General features: G+C 42.4%; 4 protein-coding genes across 4 annotated transcripts; 2 read left to right on the top strand and 2 right to left on the bottom strand.

Moving 5' to 3' along the window:
* Positions 1 to 8,265: 8,265 nt before the first annotated feature.
* Positions 8,266 to 8,523, bottom strand: BDW43DRAFT_316931 (uncharacterized protein; the record flags this gene model as incomplete). Its single annotated transcript, XM_032048422.1, has 2 exons — positions 8,266 to 8,379; positions 8,443 to 8,523. The coding sequence occupies 2 exons, from the start codon at positions 8,521 to 8,523 to the stop codon at positions 8,266 to 8,268; spliced, it is 195 nt and encodes a 64-aa protein (XP_031894182.1).
* Positions 8,524 to 11,202: 2,679 nt separating this feature from the next.
* BDW43DRAFT_316930 (uncharacterized protein) lies at positions 11,203 to 11,958 on the top strand (the record flags this gene model as incomplete). The annotated part of the gene is made up of 1 exon (XM_032048421.1): positions 11,203 to 11,958. One exon carries the CDS (start codon positions 11,203 to 11,205, stop codon positions 11,956 to 11,958), a length of 756 nt encoding a protein of 251 aa, XP_031894181.1.
* Positions 11,959 to 15,713: 3,755 nt separating this feature from the next.
* Positions 15,714 to 16,421, top strand: BDW43DRAFT_324034 (uncharacterized protein; the record flags this gene model as incomplete). Its single annotated transcript, XM_032049869.1, has 1 exon — positions 15,714 to 16,421. The coding sequence occupies one exon, from the start codon at positions 15,714 to 15,716 to the stop codon at positions 16,410 to 16,412; it is 699 nt and encodes a 232-aa protein (XP_031894180.1). The 3' UTR covers positions 16,413 to 16,421.
* Positions 16,422 to 19,341: 2,920 nt separating this feature from the next.
* Positions 19,342 to 26,672, bottom strand: BDW43DRAFT_316928 (uncharacterized protein; the record flags this gene model as incomplete). The annotated part of the gene is made up of 2 exons (XM_032048420.1): positions 19,342 to 26,097; positions 26,163 to 26,672. The coding sequence occupies 2 exons, from the start codon at positions 26,670 to 26,672 to the stop codon at positions 19,342 to 19,344; spliced, it is 7,266 nt and encodes a 2,421-aa protein (XP_031894179.1).
* Positions 26,673 to 27,351: the final 679 nt, after the last annotated feature.

The following is a 27,351-nucleotide window of genomic DNA, read 5'->3' as shown; positions in this document are numbered from 1 at the left end:
AACTGCTTTAATAGTTAAAATAATATTAATAACTGGTTATTCTATTCTGGTATTCTAGCAATTTTCTATTCTAAATCTCTTTAATTTATATCCTGTATACTCTCTAAAATAATAGGCTATTCTTTTTAGTATACTGGCTATTTTTTATTCCAAATCCTTCTGATCTGCTTACTCTTCTAGGTACTCTTAGAAATAATTATACCGGTAGGACTATAATTAATATATATACTATTACTGGACCTGGCTTAATATAAATTCTATACTATACTGGAAAACTCTAATATTATAGGGCTATATAAATTCTGATATTCTAATTCCTATCTTAGTTTCTTAATCCCCTATAGACCTATTCAATTTAGATATCCTAATAAATCCTATACAATAAACTCTAATCTATATCACTATAGATACTACTGCAGTCTCTTGAACTGGACAAATATTCTAATTAATTTAGTTTATAAAAACTTTAATAATCTAATACTTATTCTGTTAATTCTTCTAAAATATAAAATATCATCTCTATAATAATAGCTGCTATATTCTGATATATAGCACGGAATCTATTACTGGACCTAGCTTAATATAATCCTGAAAATATAATTTTAAAAATCTTAATATTACATGGCTATTTAGACCCTTATATATTCAAATCCTTATAGATCTGAATCTATCTATATATAATTATATTTATATCTCTTTATATAAATATATATATTGTTCTCTGGATAGGATTATAGTATGTTATATTATATATATATATCAATGGAAATTAATTCTATTAGATAATCTATTATAATAATAGCTGTTTATTACACTGCTCTAACACTATATATATCCCGGGTAACTAATAAAACAATATAATAACTGGTAGTGCTTTTCTAGTATTCTGGCTATTTCTGCTTTAAATCCTTTCTAATCTACTTACTATCCTGTATATACTCTGAAATGCCGGTAAACCCTGTGGCTAATAACTGTACTAACAGGACTATAATTAATATATATATTATTACTAATCTAGCTAGATATAAATCCTATAATATATCTAAATATCCTAATATCATATAGCTATCTAATCCTTATATCTTAATCTTCTATATCTTGATTCTGTTAACCTGATTAATTCTTTAAATACTAATATACTATAAAACCCTAATGTACTAACCAATCCTAATATATAATAAATCTTAATAATAATAAAACTCTGTTTATTAATCTAAACTATATTAAATATCTTGATATAGTCTCTAGATTATGGAAATAAAAACTGTCTATACTACTATAATCTCTTAGGCTTGATAAATATCTCTTTTATTAACTAATTTCTTTGTTATATATATCTGCTACTGGATATCGGCACTACTCTGCTATTGCTGTTCTATAATATAAATAATAAGAATCTGGGATATCATTATGCTTTATGGACTAAATAGATCTGAATATCCGGATGCCGGGCTGGACTGCTTATAAATAGAATAGATTAAATCCTATAAACAGATCTGTAAATATAATAACTAATCTAGGCTATATAAAACTTATTACTAACTATATAATATTAATAACTGATACTATTACTGCTATTTCTATCTCTACTATTTTTAGCTTTAAAAATCCTAATAATCTATATATAGTTTATTGCTTCTTTAGTAACTACTGAAAATACTGTCTTTATAATAATGGCTTCTATATCCTAATCTTTGATATAAACTATTACTAGACCTGGCTGAATAAAAATCTAAATATAATATCAAAAACCCTAATATGGTATAGCTATTTAAATCTTTTTATATCTAAATATATATCTTACTATATAGAATTTAATTCCTGATATATCAATATATATTAATCCCTGGATGGGATTATAGGATATTATAAAATATATATAGATAAAATTAATTCTATAGAATAATCTAAAATTATAATAGCTATTTCTTGTACTGCTCTAACTCTATATATATCTAGTATAACTAATAAAATAATATAAATAACTAGTTGTGCTGGTCCTATACTCTCTTAATAACCTATCTAAAAAACTGTGCTACCTGCTAAATATCCTGACTGTTAGTTCTATAGCTGACTAACTATTATTGCTATAATAGTTATACCTGCTCAGCCTATAGTCTATATAACATTATGATTACCATAGGTAATAATATATCCTGATATATATAATCTCTCCTGCTGCTCCGCTACCCCTAGTATATAGACTGGAATATATAACACTAAAAACATGCGCAGAATTCTGTAAACTGGGATCTATAGACTAAACTGAAACTGATCCAGTCTGGCTATAGTAATCTGACTGACTAACTGGACCGGACCCGGGAATCACATGGATCAATATTAATATATAGGTTTCTATGAATAGATTATGATTAAACTGTCTAATATACTCTGATACTGATCAGGACTATAAATCATGATTTATTAACTTTTAAACTCTTATATATTATATAATCTATATAATAGATATATATATATATATTGAATAGAGTCTAACTTATAGATATAATAGCTTAATAATAATATGATTAATTCTATTCTCTAATAATAGATATCTGCTGCTAGAACTATATATAATCTCTATAATTAATAAAATAATATAATTAACTAGTATACTAATCTTAGACTTCTAGTATAGCCTTTCTTAAAATCTTCTTTTTCTGCTAGATATCCTGCTAATCTATCCTGACTATTCTGCCTATCCTATTAATCCGGGTGGCCTGCATGACCTTTACTGACCCGGCTGACCTGACTGACCTGGACACTATATGGATAGTAACTGTAAATAAATAATAATAACTCTATAGAAATAAAATACCTAATAGATTAATTTAATGATTATCTTAATCCTTAATACTATATATATCCTGTTGCAATTGTTAATAATATTGATTACTGGATATACTATTCTGATATATTAGCTGTTTCTAATTTTTATATTCCTTCTACTCTATATACTATCCAGTATATAATCTTAATTTCCTATAAATGCCATAACTATACTGGCTACACCTAGCTTAATATAAATACTATAATATACTAAAAACTCTAATATCATAGAACTATATAAATCCTGATATTTTAATCTCTATCTTAATTCCTGAATTTTCTATAGATTTATTTAATTCTAATATACTAATTGTCTTTATATAATTATAGACTGAATATATCTGAATATCCAGATATCTAATCTAACTAGTCTGGAACTTATAGATTAATCCTTATAAATATATCTATAAATATATTTTAATTAATCTGATAATATAAAACTATTAATAGACTGCTTCTATATAGCTATAATTTAATTAAAACTTTATTATTCTAATTCTTATTTAGTTAATTCTTCTCTAATAAAAATAATACTATCTCTATAATAATAACTATTATACTCTAATATTTAATATAAACACTGTTACTGGACCTGGTCTTATATAATTCTAAAAATATAATATTAAAAATCCTAATATTATATAATTATTTAAATCCTTATATATTTAAATTCTTCTGGATCTGAATAAATTTTCTATTAATTTAATCTGGAAATAGAAATCTAATTGACCTAAATCTTTTTATATCCTGATTTCTAATCTATAATATTTACTATTACTAAAAAATCTTTATATATAGTAAATACTACTAATTAATCTAAACTGTATTAATAACTATAATATTATTTTAGAATTATAGAAATAAAATTACTAGTATAGTGATTTCTTGGGCTTAATAAATATTATATTTCTTAATTAATTTCTATTCTAGATCTGGTACTGGATACTAATTATGTTTTATAGATTTAATAGACTGGAATAAACCGGTACCTTGCCTGACTAGTCTTAAATAGACAGATTAATTTCTACTAATATATCTGTAAATATATTCTAATTAATTTAGTTTAATATAACTACTAATAGGCTAATTTAATAACTGAATTTAATTTAACTATTAATTCTTCTATAACTACTAAAATTACTGTCTCTATAAACTCTAATAGAATAATATCTGCTATATATACTATTACTGGACCTGGCTTAATATAATTTCTAAAATATTATATTAAAAATCCTAATATTATATGGCTATTATTCCTGTATACTATATTTCTAGAAATTAAAATTTATCTATATTTATATATAATTATATTTCTGGTTATCTTATATATTAATCTATTATTGATCTAATATATAATTAAATAGTTAGGAATTAATTCTATTAACTAATCTATAATAATAATAGCTATTTCTTATACTGCTTTAACTCTATATATATCTAGTATAACTAATAATATAATATAAATAACTGGTTATACTGGCCCTGTATTCTCTTGGTAATCCATTTAAAAAACTGTGTTATCTGCTGAATATTCTCACTGTCAGCTCTATAGCTAGCTAACTGCTGTTACTATAATGGCTGTATCTGCTTGGCCCATAGACCATGTAATATCATGGCCACTATAGATAATAATATATTCTAGTATGCATAATCTCTCCTGTTACTCTACCATCCCTGGTATATGGACTGGGGCATATAATACCAAAAACATACACTGAATCTGGTAAACTGGATCCTAATCTTATAGATATTCTATATTTATTCTTTAGTAATAGTACTCTAGGATCCCTAATAAAATATTAACTCATGCTTCTGCTGTTCCCGGCTGGCTATAATATATATATAATATTGCTGCTGCTACTAAGAGATATTAATCTTGATCTACTTTTTATTTAATTACTGTACAGTATTCTGTGCGTGCTGTTAGATATCTGCCGCTGCCTATTACTATATCTGGATCTGCTGCTGTTGCTATTCAGCCACTGTGATGGGTAGGACCTGGAATATAAATAATGCATAACTGATATTACTAGCAGGACTGGCAGCGCGGGTCTTACAGGCCGGATATATAGGATATACTACACTATAATCTACTGGACAGGCCAGGCTAACAGGGAGGCCTGTATCTATCTTAATAGATGGAAACCGTGAATCCATGGGAATTAGGCTACTTGGAATAGGCGGATCCTAATCAGGATAATCAGAATAATATCTATCGCACGGCAACTCCTTGGAATTCTTATTCTGGCACTGGTATTGTTCATATCTGTCCACAGGGCTATCTAAATACTGGTCCAATATATATTAATGACATCCCACCCTGGGCATAATATCTATATATTCTGTCACTAACTTAGTATCCTGGGGATTCCCATCAAATCCCCAGTATGGATTCTCCAGCTGGATAATAATTACCTTGCTGGTATGGCTATCCCGGCCGGCACAGCCACTTTCCTGTGCATAATCTAATAATAACCGGGGGCTCCTGATATAGATAATATATCAGATATCAGGAATATTTATATCTATACCTAATGCGCTGGTAGCAGCAATTACCTGGATAGTGCTCTGTATAAATTACTGTAATATCAACAGCTTATTAATCTGCTGGCTGTAATATACCTTATATTGTAACATCCGGGCGATCTTAATTACCTGGCAGACTATATTAGCATAAATAATTACCTTGCTCTGGGATACCTGTGTAATCTACTGCTGAATAAATATGATCACAGTCTTGGCAGTACACTACTCGGGACCACTGCGGACCCTGGACAGCTGTCATACCTGGTATGCCACATTAGAATAACTGGTGCAGGTCTGGAACATGCTTATCTGGTTACAGGTATACTCCATCCGCTGCAATAATATAGTCTCTAATGTGGGAGGTAATGTAGCAGTTAACAATACTATCTAGATACAGATATAGTTCAATTGCTCTAACTGCTGTAATTCAGGCTGGAAATCCTGCTGGTTATTTAATACTATATAGCATTTATTAATTATAATATAGTCTAACTGCCGGGTCTGCTGTAATTAATTGATAAATATATAGAAATTGTCTGTAACTGCGGACTCAGGTGTGACTAATATAATTGTGGCTTTATCAGGCAGTTAACGGCTCTCCCATAATATATATGATATACCCAATACCTGGCATTATCTTATTATATCACTCTATAATGAAATCAGCAGCACCATCACAATGGTTATCCTGCTAGACTCCATAAATACGGGTAATATAAATAACATGCTCTTGCTGCCTCCTGTAGACATTACTGCCACTATAGGGCTCTTGCTATCCTGGATAGCCTGTAATACCGGGACCTGCACCCCACAGAACTGGATGGTCTCCTGGCCTGTCATCTGCTGCAACGCGGTTGTCATATCTATTATATTTAACCAGTGCCACTGCATGACCCGGCCCTGATTAGCCTTGTCCTTCCATGGGGACTGCTTCTGTTTGCTGGCTGTCTTGACAGGGGCCCTGTCCACGGTAAACCCCAAAAATCGATGCTAATCTATACTGGATAACCAAAATATGGCACGGCACTGGGTAGTGGTCTCAGGATGCTCTATGATATCCCGCGCGTATATCAAATCCACGGTGTGGGAGAAATATATGGCCTGCTTGTCTGTGATAGCCTCTATCCACTGGTTCTTATCTATATTACACTCAGGCGGAATCTTGGGGGCCTTTTTCTTCTGCATGTTACTGGGAAATGCACTGCTGGGCTATATTTACTGTCAGCTGATCCTAATAGCAATCTCGTGATATGTCTGGATATTGACTGTATACTATAACTGTATCTTGGTCTCGCGCTTCAACACCTCGCGGAACTGTTCAGATATCTATACCCGGTACATGCCAGGATCAGGACCCCAAACAAACGCGGATATTGATGCTGGTAGGAGGACTGATATTAATACTAGGGTTACTAATATTAATACTGGGGGTTCGGATATTACTGCTGGTAGGGATGCTGATGTTGATACTGGAGATTTGATTGTCAATACTGACAGGGGAACAGATGATAATATGGATGGAGATATGGATAATATCAGATAATAGTGCCATGCCTCTAATTACTGGACAAATGGTAATATCAACTATAAATACTATATAATCAGCTCGCTGACTTCCCGCAGTATATATTGACTGATAACCTTAATATTATTACTGGCATAAAATCCCTTATAATATACTGATACTAATATGACTATACTATTCTCAATAAATATATTATGCTGCTGGTTAGTCTCTGTATTAATATACTGCAAGCTTAATAACTCTAGGGCCCGGCTGGGCTGCCTGCCTATAATATACACAAGCACAGCCAATTTCTTCCTGAATCAGGCCACCTGCTGCAAATACTGTATAACTAACTGTAGCTGGAACTGTGTAGGCTGGCAGTAGTGAATAAAATATGCCTGTATATCAGGCTTAGCCTGTATCTGCTCTATGATCTACTGTGGGCCCTTCACTGGCTATTAGGTGCGTTGATCCTGCAAAAAGCTCTATTCTACAGTGCTCTATATAGAATTATTATATAATATATACTACAGGATAGCGGGAGTCTTGCTAAATATTAATTCCCGGCACAATATCTACTGGATAACCCCAGTTAATCCATACATGAATCTCCGGAAATTGCCTATAGTGAACTGGATATATTTATATAACAATCAGTCTAGTTATATCTATATCACATGTCCGGGTATTATAGTATTATAATGGATGCGTAATCTGTATATCCACTAATCCTGCAATATCTCTATCAGTGTGTGCATGCCGCGGACTATTAACTGGCTGACTATCCACATTACCTGCTCCTGGAATGTCTTGCGGGATGGATTCTGGCTTCACTAGATCCGGGACGCGGGATCTCCATACTGTATAGATAATATTGATAGAGATAATAGAGGTTCATGTTCATTCTCCACCCTACTACTGTACACAGAATCGGCCTTGATATTGTCTATGGCCGCGGCACTGCATAATGTCTATTTAATACAATTCTGCGGCTTCTGCCATGTCTCGATAATTGCTATTATATTGGGATCCAGCCATAATGCCTTCTGGACAATCATGAACCGGGCAATCTTGATCACCCGGGACAAAATTGGCAGATAGCTCTCGGGATCTTGTCAGCTAAACTCTTCCCAGCCCAGCATGGCTATGGCATATACTAGTACACTCTTATACTCCTGGATATAGTATGTCTGGTTTATCAGCTTAATATAAAACTCTAAATATGTCTGCTCTATATTACTTATTATCCATTGCTTGCGCTTGAGATTGCTCTTCCCGGAATCTCTTTTCTCCTTCTCTCTCTCCATGGAGGCATGGGCAGTGGCTATCTGCTACAGCTGTTGCCATTTCTTCTGCTGTCACAGTGTTATTCTATACAGTGGACTCTTCTCCATGCACAGCACCTATATGTGGGCGATAAATGCCAATATCTGCTGCCATGGCTGGACATGCTTGGCCATGCTGTCTGCATTCATGTATGCCAGCAACGGCCAATACAGGGTCTGGCCCTTCTCAGACTGCACAGCTTCAATCCGGATGGCTTGCCCGGTATGCTGCATGGTTTACTGGCTCTTGCATACCACGCCTTCCATGGCTGTCCATATCCGCTGCACGCCCTGCTCCACGGGGTCATCCGTGTTAGGTAACGGGATGGCCACCATGGCACGCAATATCTTAAAATTGCTGGGGGTGGTGAACTCCTGTAAATACTGGGTCCACCCGGTTACCCATAACTACAGGTTGGCATCACGGATCTCTCCAGTCCTGGTGGCACCGGTCTGGATCTTCATTGTCTTCCACACTGCAGTTACCTGCTGGATGGCCTGGTCTACCTGCTCTATACAGACAGGAATGTACAGTTCTTCCTCCTGGCCCCCACGGATATAGATATAATGGGATCCTTTGCAGGATAGGAATATCTGCTGGTATGTTATAATGATATATGACTGTCACAGCTCTATCTTACCCTGAGTACGCTGCTCGCGTGTTATGTGATTACTATAGGGATACTGGGACTATCTATAGATACTGCGCCAATGTCACTGCATACTCTCTATAGTCTGTCCGATATATTGATACCCCGGATAATCCTGTCAGCATAATAATCTGTCCGGATATATCAGGATCCCTGCTAATGGTTGGTCTAGTTAGAATAGAATCTTAATCTTATTAGGACCTTGTACAATACCCTCCCATCGTGTAACTGCCTTGCTGATAGCCACTGCATCAGTATAGACTAGTTAATGACTGGTATTCTTTAAATGACTGATAATTTCGGGGGGCTATACCCTGTGCTGACAGTGCTGGTACACAACAATAGGTAATAAATCTAGCTTAGTAAATAGTTAATGTTCCATAGCTCAAAAACCCTAATCAAATCCGGTCTACAGTTGGGGGACAGTATTTAGAATGGAAATCTACTATAGAAGAATAAAATATAGGATTTAAATTAAATCAATACTCTAATATAATCTCTGAATATGATCTATTATTATCTTCCATAACCATGTGACTTGGTAATGGAATAATGGTAATACACTACGACTGGTCATGCGGCTGTGGATGCTTACCCTAATAAATTTAGTGATAAAAACAATAACCACTACAGCACTATTATTTGGCTGATTTATGGCCAGCAAAATGGACAGCATATTCTGTACTGGGATCCTAATTAACTGGCCAATTTTGGTGCTGTTTGAATAATGTTTGGTCATTGGGATGGACCCCCAACTTTTTGTTGGGATGAACCTGAAACCCTAATCCCGCCCGCCAATCAGCACCCGGCGGCTAGCCCCACGCAACTGGGATCCTGCACCATCCCAGTTACCCTTGTGGACTAGGTTCATCTAGGTATGTAGCACTGTACGCTACTGTTTCTCGCCGGGTAGCTTGGAGCGAGCTTATACATCGCGACTATGATATTCTGCTAAGTATAGCTGTACGTGGTGGGTAAGTTACGTACTTTTGTTGTCCCGTGTACTAAACCCCGTTAGGTCTATAATGTGAGAGAGATAACTCCCCCCCAAATCCGGGATCCGACGGGGGCAACGACCGAAATGGCCAAAGACACACACCCCTGTTCTTAGCTTGGACGGCATACAGGCTCAAGGATCAATATAGCTATGGGCTTGGAGGGGTCGGAGTCTCGGCATACCTAGATGAGTAGTTGAACCTGGTGGATCCGACACTGTGGATGGTTAGATAACTAAGGTAGATGAGGACTATCCCTAGTTAGAGGTAGCTGTTCAGGCACTTTGTGATAAATGCTGATTGCCAGTGGTAGGACTCAAACCCACGACCAGTTCAGGAGAAAACCTGAGCAAAATTCCCTTAGTGGGAGGTCACCTCGGCGCGCTTACCACTACACTACTGCCGCTGGCGTCCTAGGTGATGGGAGGCAATGGCTATCCTAGTCTACTGTATTGGTTGATTTCCCCTTCTGGATGCTACGTTAGGTTGTACTTTCTTCTGTTCTTTCACTGGTTATGCTCTCTGCGTTCCAGTTGCTGTCTGATTTTGGAGAAGGCGGCCATAGATATCGTAGGAATAAAGTGCCATGCGATCCCAGAGTGGAAGCAACGCTGGACTCTGGCACGCTCTTAGTGAGATCATTGATATGCCTTTCGATAGTGAATGACCTCGCGGCCAGTTCTTGATTCAGCTTTACTAGGGAAATCCCCTTTGTCCTATACTGACACGCCAAAAAGATACAATACATGGCTAACAGTCCATGCAGCGAACACGCGATATACAAAAAGGCGACTTCTGTTCCTGCTACTGTCCCCTTTCAAAAATCTCCCAGTTCTTAGAGATAAGGTGTTAGGCAAGACTTGCGAGCCAGGAAGACAATGCCACCAGCCCTGGGAACAATACAGTATTATTTGTACATGGTTAGTCTCCACTGCTGATCCCCTTGGGCCGCACGCAGTATGATGCTGTCAGCTAAAAAATTCGGATCTATAACGGTGCCGGTCATGCATCATGTCAAGCCTCTACTAAACGGGTCCACTTTCCTCTGGACCAACACACCAAAGATGCATATACATGGCCAACAAGCTAAGCAGCCAACGTAATTAGTTCAGGCAACCCCTGATACCATCCAGCATAGCCACTTTCCGTAGCAAAACCTGGCGAATGACAGAAATCGCGCATCGCAATTGAGAGCCAGGATAGACTCTGGTGATGCTTGAATCGAATCGTAGATAGTTCGCTCGCTTCAGAACGCCAGGATACTTAAAGACACTGGTTGAATGGAGAAACCGTTTCTTGTCCATCAAACCACATCTCTACCTCTTCTATTCACTCTAGCTCCCCTCCCAATCCTCTATCCGAAGTTCATCATGAAGCTATACTACGCCCCGACACTGGTGTGGTCATGCACATCCATCTTAGCATCAGCGCTCCCCCAGAACATGGGCAACCTCACGATTTACGGGTCTGAACAACTTGGCAGTCAAGTTGCGAATACGTTTCTGTCTTGTTTGAATAACACCGGCACCAACTATAAACTCTACGTCGAAGATTTCGGAACAACTATAGCATTACCACCAACCAACCGGACCATTGACTTCGAGCCTGAGGATCAGGGGCTTTTCGAGTGCATCATCGAGGTGAATCTTCAGATGGAAGTGGCCGCTGAATCAACCCTATACGACCAAGGCGAATTTCCGAATGCGAGTCCCAGCAGCCTTGTTACGTATGAGCGGCTGCGCTCGAAGGGTGCACTCGGCAAGAAGCCAGTTGGCTCGCGGCTCCCTACGACGATGGGGGACTCGGTCGCAGCAAACCCGAGGTCGGTTATACCAAGGCAATCTCTGGTATACTGGGCCTATCCAGCCACCGATTCAAGCTGTGTAAACGTCGATCTTATAGCATCGCACGCCAACCACTGTCATAATTCGGCCTCGGCATTTTCGAGCATTCAGTTTGAAAACACAGCTCAGCATGAATATTTGACAGTGGAGATGTGGCCGCACCATCAATGCCAGAAAGGAAACAGCAGACGTCGCGTGATTCATCCTGGTACCCTTGATACTTGTCAGAAAAAGACAACGTACTCCTGGTATGGCTCGTTCTCCAGATGCCGCTCATGCTAAGCCGAGAAATGGTGAGCCTCCCAATGTGGCCATATGGTTGGGTGAGAACATACACTTGAACCACGATGGAGCCGATCATGACCATTGAAGCCTATATTTCTCCCAGCCCTTCCATTAACCCCATCAGTTGGATGTGTTGAACCGACGGATGGGTACTCATATCGCTCTACTGTCAATGTGCAACCTGTATATGTATCTAGTACTTTCTGGTCATAAAGTGGCCATGACATTCCTTACCATCATCCAAGACCTTCAGACAATGAATTATGCTTTGTAGTTTCTATATCTTATATTAATCAATACCCAAGCGCCCATATAAAGCCTCCCGAGCTACACTGGACAGCCAAATCGCCTCAAGAAGAGAGCACATTAACACAGTATGCCCTTCCGTCTCTTGATTTTCTTTCTGTTTCCGAAATTGTGATGATCCTATTCACGTTGGAAAATAATATCATTTATATCTAATGTGGCGATCTAACAAAACATCAAACAAAGAGAAGGAAGAGAGAAAGAAAGAATTCTATCATACAAGAACTGTGGGATTTTGTGTTGAAGGACCAGATCAACAGTGAATAGGGCGGACTTGGTGCCTCAGGCAGGGAACGGCCTAGGCCCTGACAGAAATCCATGCCATACCATTTCTAGTTGTAGAATGATAGAGTTATGGATGTAACCGATCAGCACGTTCTGCCTCGCACAACAGCCGGTAAACAGCAGATGGGTGGACAACAGTGACATCAAGTCATTAGTCAAGAAAATTTATTCTTTGTCGCCTAGGCCGTGATTGGCCCGCGCTATTGCACTAGGTCATATCCAAGGTGGGTGGGTCTCTAGCTTTTAGTTGAAATAAGATGATGCTTGATCACTTAATTCCAACAACACAACAACCGCCAAATACCGAAAGTGGGGTTTCGGTGATTGAATTCTGGGTGTTCCTATTGACTAATTTACTAGTAAAAAGCTCTTCTCCAATAGTAAAGGTCATCCTTAGCTTCGTTACCTGCTGAGGGATTTAGTTACCCTTTATCTATTTGTAACAAAACTGGTAGAACGAGATGTTGACTAGGTGGCAGGGTTCGGCTTTTAGTCCGGACGTATCCCGAGACGGATCGAACTTTACTGAAAGGACTTTGGAGACCAAGGCAAAAGATTTTGAAGTCTCTTAGGACGACACATAACTTCTTGACCGCGGTAGACGTATCTCACTCTTCCCAAGTTCCAATTTGGAAACCCCAGCAATCTCCATGACGGTAGCTATTAATTCGGAAATTAGATGATCTCACTATTATAATAGTATACTGTCTTTTTTTGACAGCTGTCTTGTTCTGTCAGATCATTTATTAACAGGCAACTACGCTCAGTTCGACAATACAACACTTAACAAGACAGCGACGGGGAAAGCTTGAGCTCAATTTAATTGCCTCTTACAAACCCCTCACTTATGTGACGAACCAGTGTTTACGCTGTTTGTACATAGCTTGCTATAATCCCATGTTTTTGTATACTGATGATGATCTATTTATCATTCCTTTCCTTCCTCAGTTTAGTCTTTTAGTACGAACCTGCGAATGAGATCTATTCTTCTTCATTGAGGCCATCACAACCAGTATCAGTATCCATTCTAGACCGTGACGGCAAAAAGCAGCGCGTTCGAGTCCCTTCCGTTGGCGGCTTGCGGTCCCGATTCCTGCACTACCCTGGACTTTACCGGTGGGTCGCATTGTGTACTTTCTCCTGCAGCTGGAGAAAGTTGGATGGATCTTCTTTGGGCTAGCTAGCCTTTCTGGTCTATTACGTTGTCAATTATTCCGTAGTTTCCTTACAATCAACTGTCTCAGCAGGCTCCTGCAATGCTGCGTTAGCTTTATCCGATAGCGCCGGTTCCAACGCATGGAGGATGATATTATCTCCCCGACGCTCTATTGGACAGGTGAAGTAAAATAGTTGGTTCTCAAGTCCATCGTATTGAGCTTGGCGCCCTTAGGTTCTTCTCAAGCCAGAGGGGCCAATAATTTCCTGGTATTGGCTGGCGAGAAGGGTTCAACGGCAGGGGAGGGGAAGGGGTGCTGCTGATCTGCCCGTACATTTTCGCTACTCGAATCACAGTATTCTGTTTCCCCGTAACAGTATGTTGTGCCATACTTGTAGATCTCAGCAACGCATCCCTAGATGTACTGTGGTGCGGAGTATTTTGCGCTCTATCCGAGGAGGCCAGGCTAGAGTCTGGGTGGTACTCTCCTAGAGGGTATCACGGGATTTCTTTTCTACCTGGGTTGTCTACTCTACTCACGGTTCACTTAGCAGGGGTCTATAAAAAGGTCCTATAAGGTGGAACACATATTGTAGTTTTATATAGGCCTATATAATCAATCGGTAGTCGCATAATCATGTGATAGATCTATAATCTGTATGGTCGCTTTTTCATCTGATGATCATGATATGTATACAGTCTATCAGTTAGTCTGTACCTTTTTTGTTTATCCCCTGTAAGCAGGTTTGGGGAGGGGGTGGAGAATGAGACAAAGAATTCTGACAGACAACCAGGGCGAGTGATTCGCCGAAATTACACCATCATACGACCGGAGACAACCCACCGCAACTATACAACAGTTACCTCGAAGCTGTGTTAGGCCAAAGTGGTAACTCCGGCGCTCTGTCAAGTCGATCAGTCAGCAGCACAACCTTCGGAGAGAGGAAGGCTAGTGGTTTGGGATGCCTAGGGATCGGCCTCCTAGCGTCGGAATATACTATAAAGGGAAAAGGTTCTATGACTATGCACACCAGGTAGCAGCGCGAATAGGGAGCACCAGTTGCTGGAATCTAATCATTTCTAGATCTTGCCACTGGATTAAAATGGACAGGTTAAGAATACCATATCATTATATAATAAAATAGGATTGAAAGGATTTTTCAGGTATCTCTGCTAATACGACGGTGCGTTCTTTCTATCGGATTATTAGTCTTCCTTTCCAGGACAAACAGGCATAGAGGCCAGCAACACCAGCGACAGTAATGCTTTGAATTTCCATCCACTAATGAGACCCTATTATGGGGATAATAGTTCGGCTTTTCCTTACAAAGTTTGATATTATCGGGGGCTGCATGGCTCAGCACAGATTCTGCCATTGGTCGAAACTTATAATAGCTTAAGTTAACTGACGGACCGTAACTTTTGGTTCTTTCCCCTAAGGCAAAATAGTTCGCCACCGCGGAAAAAGCAGTTACAAGTGAGGGGAAAGAATTGGACCCCGGTCACTGTATCCCTGATCGTGCTGCAAAAAAAGTGGGCTTCAGCCGGAGTCGCCGACGTAAGTAGCAATTGAAGTGCTGAAGATTATGGAGGCGTTGGAGTTGTTTTGAGGGGGGCGGAGAAACACATTACCATGTCAACCGGCCGGTGGCGATTTTCGATACAAGATGTTTGTTTTGCAAATGCAGCAAGCTGAAAGAGGAGAAACCTCCTCAGCTAAGCCATGTGGGTTGAATCGTGTGCATATTCACGGGCTGCAGTGCTACTCGACCTAGGTAGTGCCACTGGGTGGTCGTCGAAAAGTTGAAGATAAATACTGCAACCCAACCTCGATAACTGGAGACTCTAGAGCAACCTCAGGTCCTTCAGCCCAACCTGCCTGGAAAGCAGACACTCTTGTTTGATATCATCTTCACCAAACCAAGTCCTAGAAATGTCACTTCCCTAAGTATATGGATGAATTCAGTGCTCCGACTCTCCTGCTGATGATGGTATAGTTTCTACAATGGAAAAAGATCCCTGGAGGTCCGGTCCCTCGTATGAATACCGCGAGTACAAGGTCAACGGATTTCCCCTCGTCGGCCAGACCAGACTGACCCTCTACTCTGACCCGGGAAACGAAGCCCTTTATTCCATCACGGATATGAGTTCAGATGGGTTCTATTGGGATTTGGTAACCTCCTTGCGGAATGACGGAGCCGGAGACAGCACCCTCTCCACCTCCTATACCAGTGAGCTCAAAGTCACCAGCGGCAGCGAAAGCGAATTGAACATGAACTTGGGGCTGGCGTTCAAGGGTGTCAGTGTGGGAGTTGGCGGATCCGTCAAGACCTTCCAATCGAACGAGACGACCAAAAGCCAGACGCATTCCGTGCAGGTGACAATTCCCCCACAGTCGGTCGCTCGCCTGTACCAGAAGATCTACCGGTTCAAGACCTGGATGTGGTTTATCAACGATGCGTGGAATGAGTTGAGTCGCGTGGGCGGCCAGGGCAATTACTCGCCCTCTCACGTCGAGGGCTACGTCGAGATCAAATCGCTGGAGTACTTCGTGCGGCAGGATATCCTGTATGGATCGGGGAGGACCTCCGCCGACCGGATCACTAATAAGGCCGACTTCAAATGGACTCGGAAATTCGAGAATACCACACGCAAGTGCCAGCGATATCTCCGAGACCGGCGTGTTACTATTCCCAGCAGCTAGCAGGTTGTCTTTCTTTTGTCCCCCTCCTCTTGAGGTTTTCCCCGTGTTGTGATGTGAATGCAGAGACATTGACTACTGTATCTAGTTTTGAAATATCCTTGTTTTGTACTCGTTTTGCGTGGTGGCGCAAGAATATCAGTGAAGATTAGAATCCTTACTCAGATTCCAAGCACTAAGTTCAATTCGGAATAGAGTTATGTATTCTACGCCCAGATATCTATCTTTCAGTAGACCTACACTGGAGTATGGGGACCAGCAGCAACAATGAATGCACACGGTGGCCTGGGATGCGAGCTATGACTAGACAGGAAACGGATCGCGGTAAACTGTATCTGGCATCATCTTCTTGTGTGGATTTTGAGGAGTCGGGAAAACAGTCCAATCCATGCGACCAGGATCCGGAACATGACCAATATGAGGAGAGTGGTGCCAATGAAGTCCATCACTGCTTTGAAGTGGCCTTGATCTTTTGCTGTTTGCACCAGCGATGCGGTTTGGCCAACAAAGGAGTCCTTCACTGAGGCTGTCACGATCGCGTATGTTTTGCCTTTCTTGCAGCTTGTGGTAATAATAACACATATCGCCCATCAACTTATTAACCTGGTCTGGAGTTAAACCAGAAGAAATTGAGTGCAGCGAGACCCTGAACGATTAGCCCGGGATCTCCTTCCGCCCTCTGAAGGTCTACCGTCTCTATATTATAGGAACCCGGAAGATCTCCCATCACACATAAAGAGTCAAGACGTTCTTCTAATGTCTCATGCAGTTATCGCATTGGATGTTGATTCTCTTGATTGTGAGAGTGCCCGTGGGACTGCCAGTCGTGACGAAGACAACATTAGCAGTGGGCGCCGCTTGGTAAATACAGGTTCCATGAGAGCCATGAGGATAAAGTAGAAGTTGTTGTTGCTGATTCATACGCTGACCCCTCACCGGAGCGATATGCAGGTATCCACTATCTGGTTATCTCTCTAAATATATTTATTTACTCGCGGTGTAACCCTATAAGTGTCGTACTAGGCCTCGCCAAGACACGATCATTGTACTAAAAGGACGCTATGAAGAACTCTTAAATGTGGAACAACCTATTAGAGGCCTCGGGCCAGGTGGGGTCATCGTAATTGTCATGCTAATAGAACCACATATTTTCTTTTAAATCATTCTCGCCATTCCGGTCTCCCGAAGCCTCGGCCACTTCTAGGTAGTTAAAATCATGTTGTTTGATGAAACTAGGTCAGATCACTCATACTGAAATCGATCGATCCTGGTCTCGCTAAATTAGTCCTCACTATGTCACCGTATCGCCTCCCTTTAGGATACAATGATTTCTTATGAAGAACTGATTGTACTTGACTAACTTGACTTCGTTGATGTATGTAGACTAGTTGGGGGGGGGAGGGTATATCTAAGAGGAGGAACGAAGGTGGTGTCAATAGGCGGTCAATTTAATTGCTTGACAATACTTTCTGCCGGGTACTATAAGTCGATTGATTACTTGTTGGAACATACGGTTGTCCTACACCACCGCGTGGTTGCAGATGAGCTGAGGTCAACTTTTTCCTCGTGTGGGACAAAATCGATTACATAAGCGCCAAGCCGGCTATGTAATGACAACTGAACTTTACACATTTTTATCCCACACCGTCTCTTTCAAACCACTTACCAACTAATTAATACTACCTAGATATGGTTACTGGATCTGGAAATTTAAGTTCATTACTTTCTAAGCAGTAAGTAAGGGATAGATATGTAAATAGAGGTAGTATATCTAGTATCTGTGCAAGATCAGCAGTGGTTGCCTTGACTAAAAGTGGTGTTCGAGACTATGTAGTACGTAAAATATATATATATAATGACAGGTCTACCAAGAGATTTCAAATTAGAGTAGTTCAAAAGTAGTTTGTAAGTAGTTATTAAGTACTTATAAACTACTTACTCACGTTCCTGCAATCGTATCCTTCTCTCTATAAGATCCAGTTCTAACTTCTCATTTTGAAGCTGTTACAGGCGGATTTCTTCTTCTTGCTTTTTGAGATTTACTTTCTTTTGTTAAATCTCTATTTTAAGATTCTAAATCTCAATCTCTTCATGTCTTTGTTCAAGATTTAAAGCATTTGTTGAAACAGTATACTGAAGATTAGTAGATTTTATTAATCTAATATTTTAGTAAAAACTTATAAATCAATTAGAGTTTTTATAAACTCACTTATTATCACCATTTTGCGAGGAAACTTGTGGCCCTGTGTTGGGTGGTTCTGATTATGGTGTGGAATGATTGATTTCTTAAGCTGCAGGAGCAGGATGCTGCTAAGTTCTACATACAAAGCGGTGAAAGGGGCGGTACAGCAAGGTAGGCAGAAAGTCAGAAAGGAACGGGAGCGACAGCGAACGGAAAACATAGTGGTGGAATGGAACGCAACACCCTGATCTTGTAGCTCATTGAGGTAATTGTCATAGATTGAATAGCGATTCGGCCTGATGGCCGTACAGGATATCCTGACCCAGGTGCATGGACAATCGGCCACCGATGAGGAACATCAGGCCATCAACGGTTTGGTTTTCAACGGGAAATCTGAACCCTTTACGTACAGAATCTTCAGCTATAAATTAGCGAATCGATAGTAGTAGTAGTAGGAGATCAAGAATCAGTCTCCTGTCTGAATAGTATCTACTGCCTGCCTTTGATCTTCCTCTCTCCTTTGGCTTACGTCTCTTTACCTAGTTGACAGGTCTTCTACCCTGAATAGTAGGTACCCTTGAGTCCTTGCCCTCTAGCGCATGTAATGCAACTCTTTGTATAAAGTCTTCAAAAAAAAAAAAAAAAAAAACCAAGGTAAATGCAAAGAACAATAATATTTAGCTTTTATAGTATCATTAGTATTAGTAAAATCAGTAGTATTACTACTACTATTATTATTAATGGATATTATTAAAGCGCAGCTAGACATTCAATGGCGTTACAGAGGTGTTGAACAAGCTCCTGAGCCGCTTCCCAATCCAAGGTTTGATCCGATATCGTCATGGTGACACGGAGCTCAGATCCATGAGGAACGACAAGAACATTCGCAGTGTTGGATGGTGGATTGGGAAGACTCTCCAGGCTCGTCTCACATATAACACCATCCAAATCGCAGGCGGGCTGGATATCAATGCCCTGGAACCGGACAAAGCTCCCAAATGTTGTGTTACTTGGCCACCGCGTGCAGTTTCGGACGATATCAGAAAAGTCCAGGTTCTCAAATGGCATTGTCTGAAGATGTTGTTCTTGGACCTGGCGCAGGAGAGCCATCTTTTCCACACCATCAGTTGGGGAGGGCATAAATTTGATCCGGACGGGGATGATATTCAAACAAGGCCCAACGATCCGCTCTTCGTGAGGGATCCCCAGGACGCGCCCGTGGACGACTTGACCAAACACCACATCTGTCTGGTCTGCGAAAGTAATGCAGTTCATCAGGGTGATCGCCCACGCTGCCTTAACTAGAGTTGCCATGGTAATCTGCGAGGGTGGGTTAACAAAAGGAATTGTCTTGGTTGCCGTGACGAGCTGGGGAGCATTTGACTTTCGGGATTGTACCTCTATCGGGCTATCTATCCTAGGTGTCAAATGGTGCCTTTTGAATCGGTGTAGATCAGTCATCTTCGCTCCGCCTAATACGCGCTGCCATGCCGGGTAAGCGACGCCTGTTCTCCCTGCTTGTGACTCGCAGAGATGCGAGACAAATGAGGCGGTCGGTTCAAGAGCTTGATTGTTGTACGCGGCGGAAAGATCTTCGCAGATAACAGGTAGGGAGAGACCATCAAACTGAGCGTGCACCAAACGCAGAATAAGGAAAACTTGAGCTTTATCCGTAGCCACCATCTGCACTTGGAACGGTGGGGTCCCATCCAGGGCACTAGGCATGGATATTGAATCCTCCGCACAATGCGTCGCCAAATCATAGCTGGAATAATCCGTAATACGGACATCAAATGTACGCATCACAAGTTGAAGGATCCGGTTGTCATCGTCAGCAATGAATGCCGTGCGCAGGATTGGATGACGATCCACAAGCTGTTGGCATGCCTTTGAAAGGCGAGCGTTATTGACCACTTTGGGAAGAGAGATGGCAAGGTACCGAGCATACCAAGCTCGCAGCGTCATGCTCTGGAATTGAGTTGCAGGCCGAACCTCTCCTATATTGCCCAGGATATCACTAGACACCTTCTGGTTGAGATTCTGATATATATTTACGCTCATATCAACTGCGTCAGGCGCTACTAGTGGTCCTGACCTGTCGATATGTTCAGCTTGTGTTGATAGGTGTCCTGCCATGTCTGACAAGGTGGAAGACCGAAAGATATCCTCCACTATCAATTCTAGTCCTTCCTTCCTGGCTAGGGCTCCCATGCGCATGGCCGTAATAGAATCACCGCCCAGTGTGAAGAAATTGCTTTCCATCCCAAATGATGTCTTTTCTAGTCCTAGAATCTTGCCAACGAGATGGTGTATTTGCTTTTGCTTTTCTGTAACACAAGGCTCCATCTGCAGGATAGATCGGGGGCTCGACGGGTAACATAAGAGTTTCTCAATCGGCCATCGAGAGACCTCTTCCCGAAGAGAGCGACGTTTCAACTTTCCCGACATGGTCAAAGGCATCCTAGAAACGGGAATAAAGAATGATGGAATCATATAGGATGGCAACCGCTCACGAAGCTGCGATACCAAGCCGGCGATATCGAGGTAATAGCGGTCCTGTAGGTTTTCTATCACTTCCAACCCACTGGAATCGCTTGAAGTACTCTGGCCCCAATCTACAGTCTCGTGAGGACAAACAAAAGCGACCAGAAGCTTTCTAGCACTTGAGTCGCCGAACAGTGAGTCCTTGGAGCGAATAACTTCGACAACCACTTCTCTACTGCTCAACAAAGATGCTCCGATTCGATGCTCAACTTCTCCTAGCTCAAGCCTCTGGGCATTTATCTTCACCTGCAGATCCTTCCGACCATGGAACTCCAAGGACCCGTCCGGGCTGTATGAGCCGAGATCCCCGGTTTTATACAGTTTGCCATGATATCCTGGGTGTCGAAAATCTTTCAACCAATTTGGGCTTTTGATGAATGCAGCGGCCGTCTTTTCAGGGTCGTTCAGATATCCAGTCCCCACGATTGGGCCTTCTAGAATCAATTCGCCGACGGCTCCGATGGGAAGTAGTCTATCATGATCATTTGGATCAACAATCCAGCAAACGGCTCCCGTGCCGAACCCAATATTTCCGGGGTTAGAATCCCTGCGAACATCTAGTTGAAATGTAGCGGAAACAGAGCATTCTGCCGGACCGTAGGCGTTGACCAAGCTCACCTCGTTGGGCCATTTTTGAGCTACACCAGTGGTGAGGGGCTCACCAACAGAGGCCAATATCTCTAAGGTGGGAACTTCTACCGGATCAATCAATGCTATGACTGAAGGAGTGAGAATAGCCACATTTACCCGCAGATCCGCCATGGCTTTTGTCGGGTTGTCTCTGCGATCAACGTCGTTGGGCACGCATATGCAAGCTCCAGCCACGAGCGAAAACAGAATATCACCAACTCCTACATCAAAAGCATAGGAAGAAAACTGAAAGACTCGAGATTTTGGGCTCATCTGTAGTTGGTCGATGTGGGCAAGTGCACTGCTGCTGATTGCACTATGTTGGATAATTACTCCCTTAGGTTTCCCTGTGGAACCTGAGGTAAAAATCAAATATGCTGGGTCATCAGGGGTGGTTGACGGCAGTTCTAGTCCGACTTCCATTTCCTCAGTCGGATCCCAGTTCGCATCAGGACAACTGGCGACAAGAGCATGGTTATGAAGCTTGCTACTGATAGCGGCGCAAGCCGTAGATGTAATCACGACCTTGGCACATACATCCGTACAGATCTCTCTAAGCCTCTGGAAAGGATAAGAGGGGTCCATGGTTACAATGGCTGCACCTGCTTTGAGGACTGCTAATATGGCAACAGTCGTCCATATGCTCTTTTCAAAGAGAACTGGCACAAGGTCCCCTCGTTGAACCCTCAATGCCACGAGGCGATTAGCAAAATAGGTCGAGTATTGATCTAGTTGGCCATAGGTCAATTCATAGTCGATTGACTGAGCTGCTAGTGCACCAGGCAGCGTGCGGCAGCGTTTTTGAATGAGCTCATGGATACATGCATGAGTGCCATTGGGAACATGGCTGTTCCACTGCCTCAGCTGGGTCATATCTTGAGGAGTAACCAGGCTGATATCAGCAATTTTCAGTTGGCTCACCATCAACTGCCTGCAAACATGTGCCACCTGGGCGAGGATTTGCTCTGCCTTTGCCTGTGGGACACATTCGGTATTGAATGATGCTTGCAGACAGATGGACCTGTCATCTGGTGTGCAGACAATCATGAAAGGATATGTAGTAAATGCTTTCAGATTGTCATGTACTTCTTGCGCTTGCACAAAAAGGTTAGAATTTGGTACCTGTCGTCGGTGTGGGTGGACAATCAGCAGGTTCTGAAATTCACAGGCTGCTGCCGGCCATGGCCCAGCCTGGCGAATACGCTGCAGTCCTATTTGCTCATAGTCTACCATGCGCAGAAATTGCTCCTGGACTTCGTGCAGCCCTTCTCTTATCGACTTCCCTGTCGGTACTTTGATACGCACCGGTACTGTAGCGAGGGTGGGGCCGCTGACTTTCTCGATGCCCTCCATTGATGCATTGCGCCCCATCAGTGTAGTGCCAAAGAGCACATCTTCTGAGCCTGTTTGACGCCACAGCACAATGGCCCAGGCCAGGCGAAGAATTGACGAAATAGTGCAGTCCATGCTCGTATTGAACTCAATCTCAAGCACGTGCTCCAGGACCATATTTCGGTCATCCCTAGGGATAGCTGAAGGAGGGCAGGGGAAGTTCTCAGCTTCGAGAGCATCGCACTCAGCTCTCCAGAACTCATCAGACACTGTACTGTGTTGATCAAGCGCATACTTAACAAATAAATTGAAAGGCCGCAGATCTATCTTTCCACCGTGATATACGTATTCCACTTGCTCTAACGTCTGACCAATAGACCAGCCATCAAAGATTGCGTGGTGAAGATGAAGAATCAGTTCCTGGCTGTCCAAGCACAGGCCAAAATGTATTAGAGGGCCACTGTCAAGTTTGATTTTCGGTGCATGTAAGTCCTTTTTTGTAGTCGTCTCCCACGGCATCTTTGCTCGTATGACCACCTGGAATGCACCATGAGGGACAATCACTATACGTGTCCGCAGAATAGGATTCATTGTCCATACAATCTCCCATGCGGCGCGAAATCTATCTAGGTCCAGTACATCCGGCAACCGCCAGCAGTAACGAGCAATCATCGCTCCTGGCGCTTTAGCGGTCAAGGCGACTAGTCCTTCCTGTAATTGTGTGCAGGGGTACGCGTCTTCGATCTCGTCCATACTAATCCCCAGCTGCTGCTTCACCTCATCAATTAGGTCGGGACGCTCACTAATAAGCGCAAATGGGTAGATAGATGCAGGAGCAGACGATAGGTCTGCAGGTAGTCTGCGGAGGCACCAAGCCATACCCGATAACGTGGGATGCTTGAAGACGTCAGCGACAGATAATTTTAGGCCCTTCGTCCGTAGAGTAGCGACGAGTTTCATTGCTTCAACAGAGTCTCCACCATGAGTAAAGAAGTTGTCGTGTTGCCGGAACTGGGAGGTTCGTTTGTCGAGGATTTCGGCCCAAGAGGTTTGCAGGGTATATTTGTACGGAGATAGAGGTAAACCCGTTTCATCTCCGCTACCACTGCTAGGAGGGTTTCCACTAGATATTTTATTGTACCCTTCATTTAATAATCTGTCCTGCAGTTCAAGCTCAGCTGCAATCCTGCGTAGCTCCGGCAGGTCAACCTTGCCCGACCTAGTCAGCGGTAAATAATACGCAAACATGAAATGAGCCGGAATCATGTAACTTGGCAGCGTGGAGGAAAGGTTTTTCTGTAGTGCATTTATCCACGGCCCAGATACACTGTCTGGTGCGATCCATGTTGGGGAGTGATGCCCATCTTTTTGGCCCAAACCCTCTCCTATGTCGAGAAAGGCGACGAGTCGGATACGACTACTGTCCGCAATAGATGTGGCAATGACGTTAACATTGAAGATGGCTAGGCTTTTTAGCACTGGGCATTCTCGAATGTGATATTCAATATAGTCCAGATTCAATCGTTGTCCATTAATTTTGACTTGGCTATCACTTCGTCCTACATACTCAATGGACGCGTCCTGGTTGTATCGTGCTAAATCCCCCGTCCGATAAAAACGGTAATTCAGATCGCTACTTGTGCGGAGTCGCCTTTGCCAATCTAACCTGCGTAGGAAGTGTCGCTCTGTTCGCTCTTTATCGTGAAGATAATGGCGGGCTATCGCAGGTCCCTGGATGACCAGCTCCCCGACAGCACCAATAGGCGATAATTGATGGGGATTGTCAGGGTTAACAATCCATAGTCTAGAGCCGCAGCCTCGGCCGATATTCTTCGGTGAATGGCCCAGGCCTATGTCTGAGGCTAGGGCCGCAACTCCCGTGCTCTCACTGACTCCATATGCGTTTATAAGGCGGACTTTCCCGGCCCAACGATGTATGTGTGCCGCCGTCATTGGCTCCCCTCCCAGTATCAACGTTTTTAGGGAAGGGACCGAGGACGGGCGGATTACATCCGACACAGAGGGAGTCAGACTGGCGCAAGTGACATTGTGGCGGGTTATGAACCCGGCGAGGTCATTGATACGATCCGATTCAGAGGGAATGCAGATACAACCTCCGAACATCAAAGTAAGTAGCACATCTCTATTGCTGACGTCGAAGGTATAGGATGCGAATTGCAAGACACGAGAGTTTGAACCCAGCCCCATCGCATTGGCATTTGCTGACGCAATTGAATAGAAGGCAGAATGTTCAGTTACTATCGCTTTAGGTTCGCCCGTGCTTCCGGAGGTAAAGATAGCATAGAGTGCATTATGGGGAGATGGCAAGTCTGATTCTTGTTTGCCCCTGTTGGTGGGCTCGGGGTCGAGCAACGGTAAAAAATCAGTGTCTAATGCAATAACACGGTCCGCCAAATCCTCAGCGAAAGATGCGTGGACTGGCGAGCACACCAAGACTTGCACAGCAGCAGACTGGCAGACATGTTGATTCAGCTTAGGTGGGTGCGATGGGTCTAAGAAGATATAGGCACCACCAACTTTTATAACACCCATCAATGCTATTACAGCCCATTTAGACTTGTCGAAGCAGAGTGCCACAAATACCTCGGGGCCAACCCCAAGCCGCTTAAGCTGAATTGCTAATCTAGTTGCGATACTGTCCAGCTCAGCATAGGTCACGTCACCATCCCAGGCAGATATAGCGGGAGCGGCTGGTTGTTGGTGAGATTGCTGCTGAATCATTTCATGTACCAATTTTGGCCGAATTGGATGCTCTAAGTTTTGATTCCACCGGAGGACACAGTGTAAATCAGCATCGCTGCAGATATCCAGATCCTTCACCCGCTTACTTTGGTGTATAAGGATTTCCTTTATTGTCTGATTAAGCGTTCCTGCAAGGCTAGCTGCTTGTTTATCGGAGAGGGCAGTGGGTGAATAGCAGATCGTCACGAAGGGAGCCTGGGTTGGGTGATTGCCCCACAGGTAAACAATAACCGGAAACTATACACCAACGATTCGATTAGTGGATACTACTAGCTTCAACTGAACCAATCCAAATTCCATACCTCATTGTCAATCGGCAGCCGTGTTGATTCAAACTGAGAGTCTAGGTCAAAGAAAATACAGCTGTTGAAATGCCAATCACCGTTCTCATGCATTTGGATATTGTCGCGCGCAGACATTGAACAGCCACATAAGCAACCCGCTAGAGGAGTTGGGCTGAGCAGATGCTGGACAATGGTAGATCCCAGGAAATGGCGGTCGTAGCTATGGATCTTGAATGCCGACAGCTTCAAGCCACCAAGATTGACATCATTTCTCTCCATGCTAACCGAACCAAAAAGGACATAATCATCCGCTGAGTATAGTCGCAGCATAATTGCCCACGCTGCCTGGATGATGATACCCCATCTTACGCCATCATCGTCCAGCCATTGTTTACTCAGGTCAGCAGTCAAGCTTTCGACAGGGATGCAGACCGTCTCTCGTTGTAGCACGCCAGGGTCGAGTGTTTTCTGCGATGGGGATGATGCTAGGGCTGGAGACAAGCCAGGTGAAACACTATTTCCCCTCATGGTGAAGGGTGGTGTGCGTCTCCCAGTATACAATTGAGACTGACAGGAAGTGCACCCGACGTTCATAAAATCACTCCTCACATGTTAATACAGAGAGAAACAGGCGACAGGTGAAGACAGAAAAATGGATAGCTTTAGTCAAAAACATCAGCCTCGAAGCGCTTGCTTCCTTCGGAGGAACCCATTGAGCAGAGGCTTTGTCAACTTCGGACCTTACGCAATACCACCATTAAGTCGGTGATGTCACCAGTTCCAATTCCAATAGGCTCGAGTATACTGTATTCGAGCTGATTGGGTGTCGAATACTTCTAGATTAGATCTGTACTTCTCTTTGCGTCGAAAACGGCTTCAAATCATGGTCACCTTACTTCTTTGTGGGACCGTTACATCAGACGTACTTAAGAATCCAACGGCAGCGGCCACTATCTCACGGTTCCAAGTTTTTGTCGAGAAGTTTGTTCTGCTGAACTATCTCTATAAACTTCCAAGAGCCCTGGGTCTCACTAGATACCTTCCGGGTGCGTAGCAGTCCTGCTGGGTTTATGCTCTGCTACATCACCAAGAAGAAAAGAGCTCTCACAGTCCGACATAGACCTGGTCCTGGGTTGCGTAGTATTGCTATATACATATAGGAGTCCTTGCGGTGATAGGTCTTTCTCATACCACTGTTCACTATCTC

This window comes from Aspergillus alliaceus (genome assembly GCF_009176365.1).
Source record: "Aspergillus alliaceus strain CBS 536.65 unplaced genomic scaffold BDW43scaffold_90, whole genome shotgun sequence".
NCBI lineage: Eukaryota > Fungi > Ascomycota > Eurotiomycetes > Eurotiales > Aspergillaceae > Aspergillus > Aspergillus alliaceus.
The sequence above is the reverse complement of the archived record's forward strand: the minus strand, read 5'-3'. Positions and strand labels throughout refer to the sequence as shown.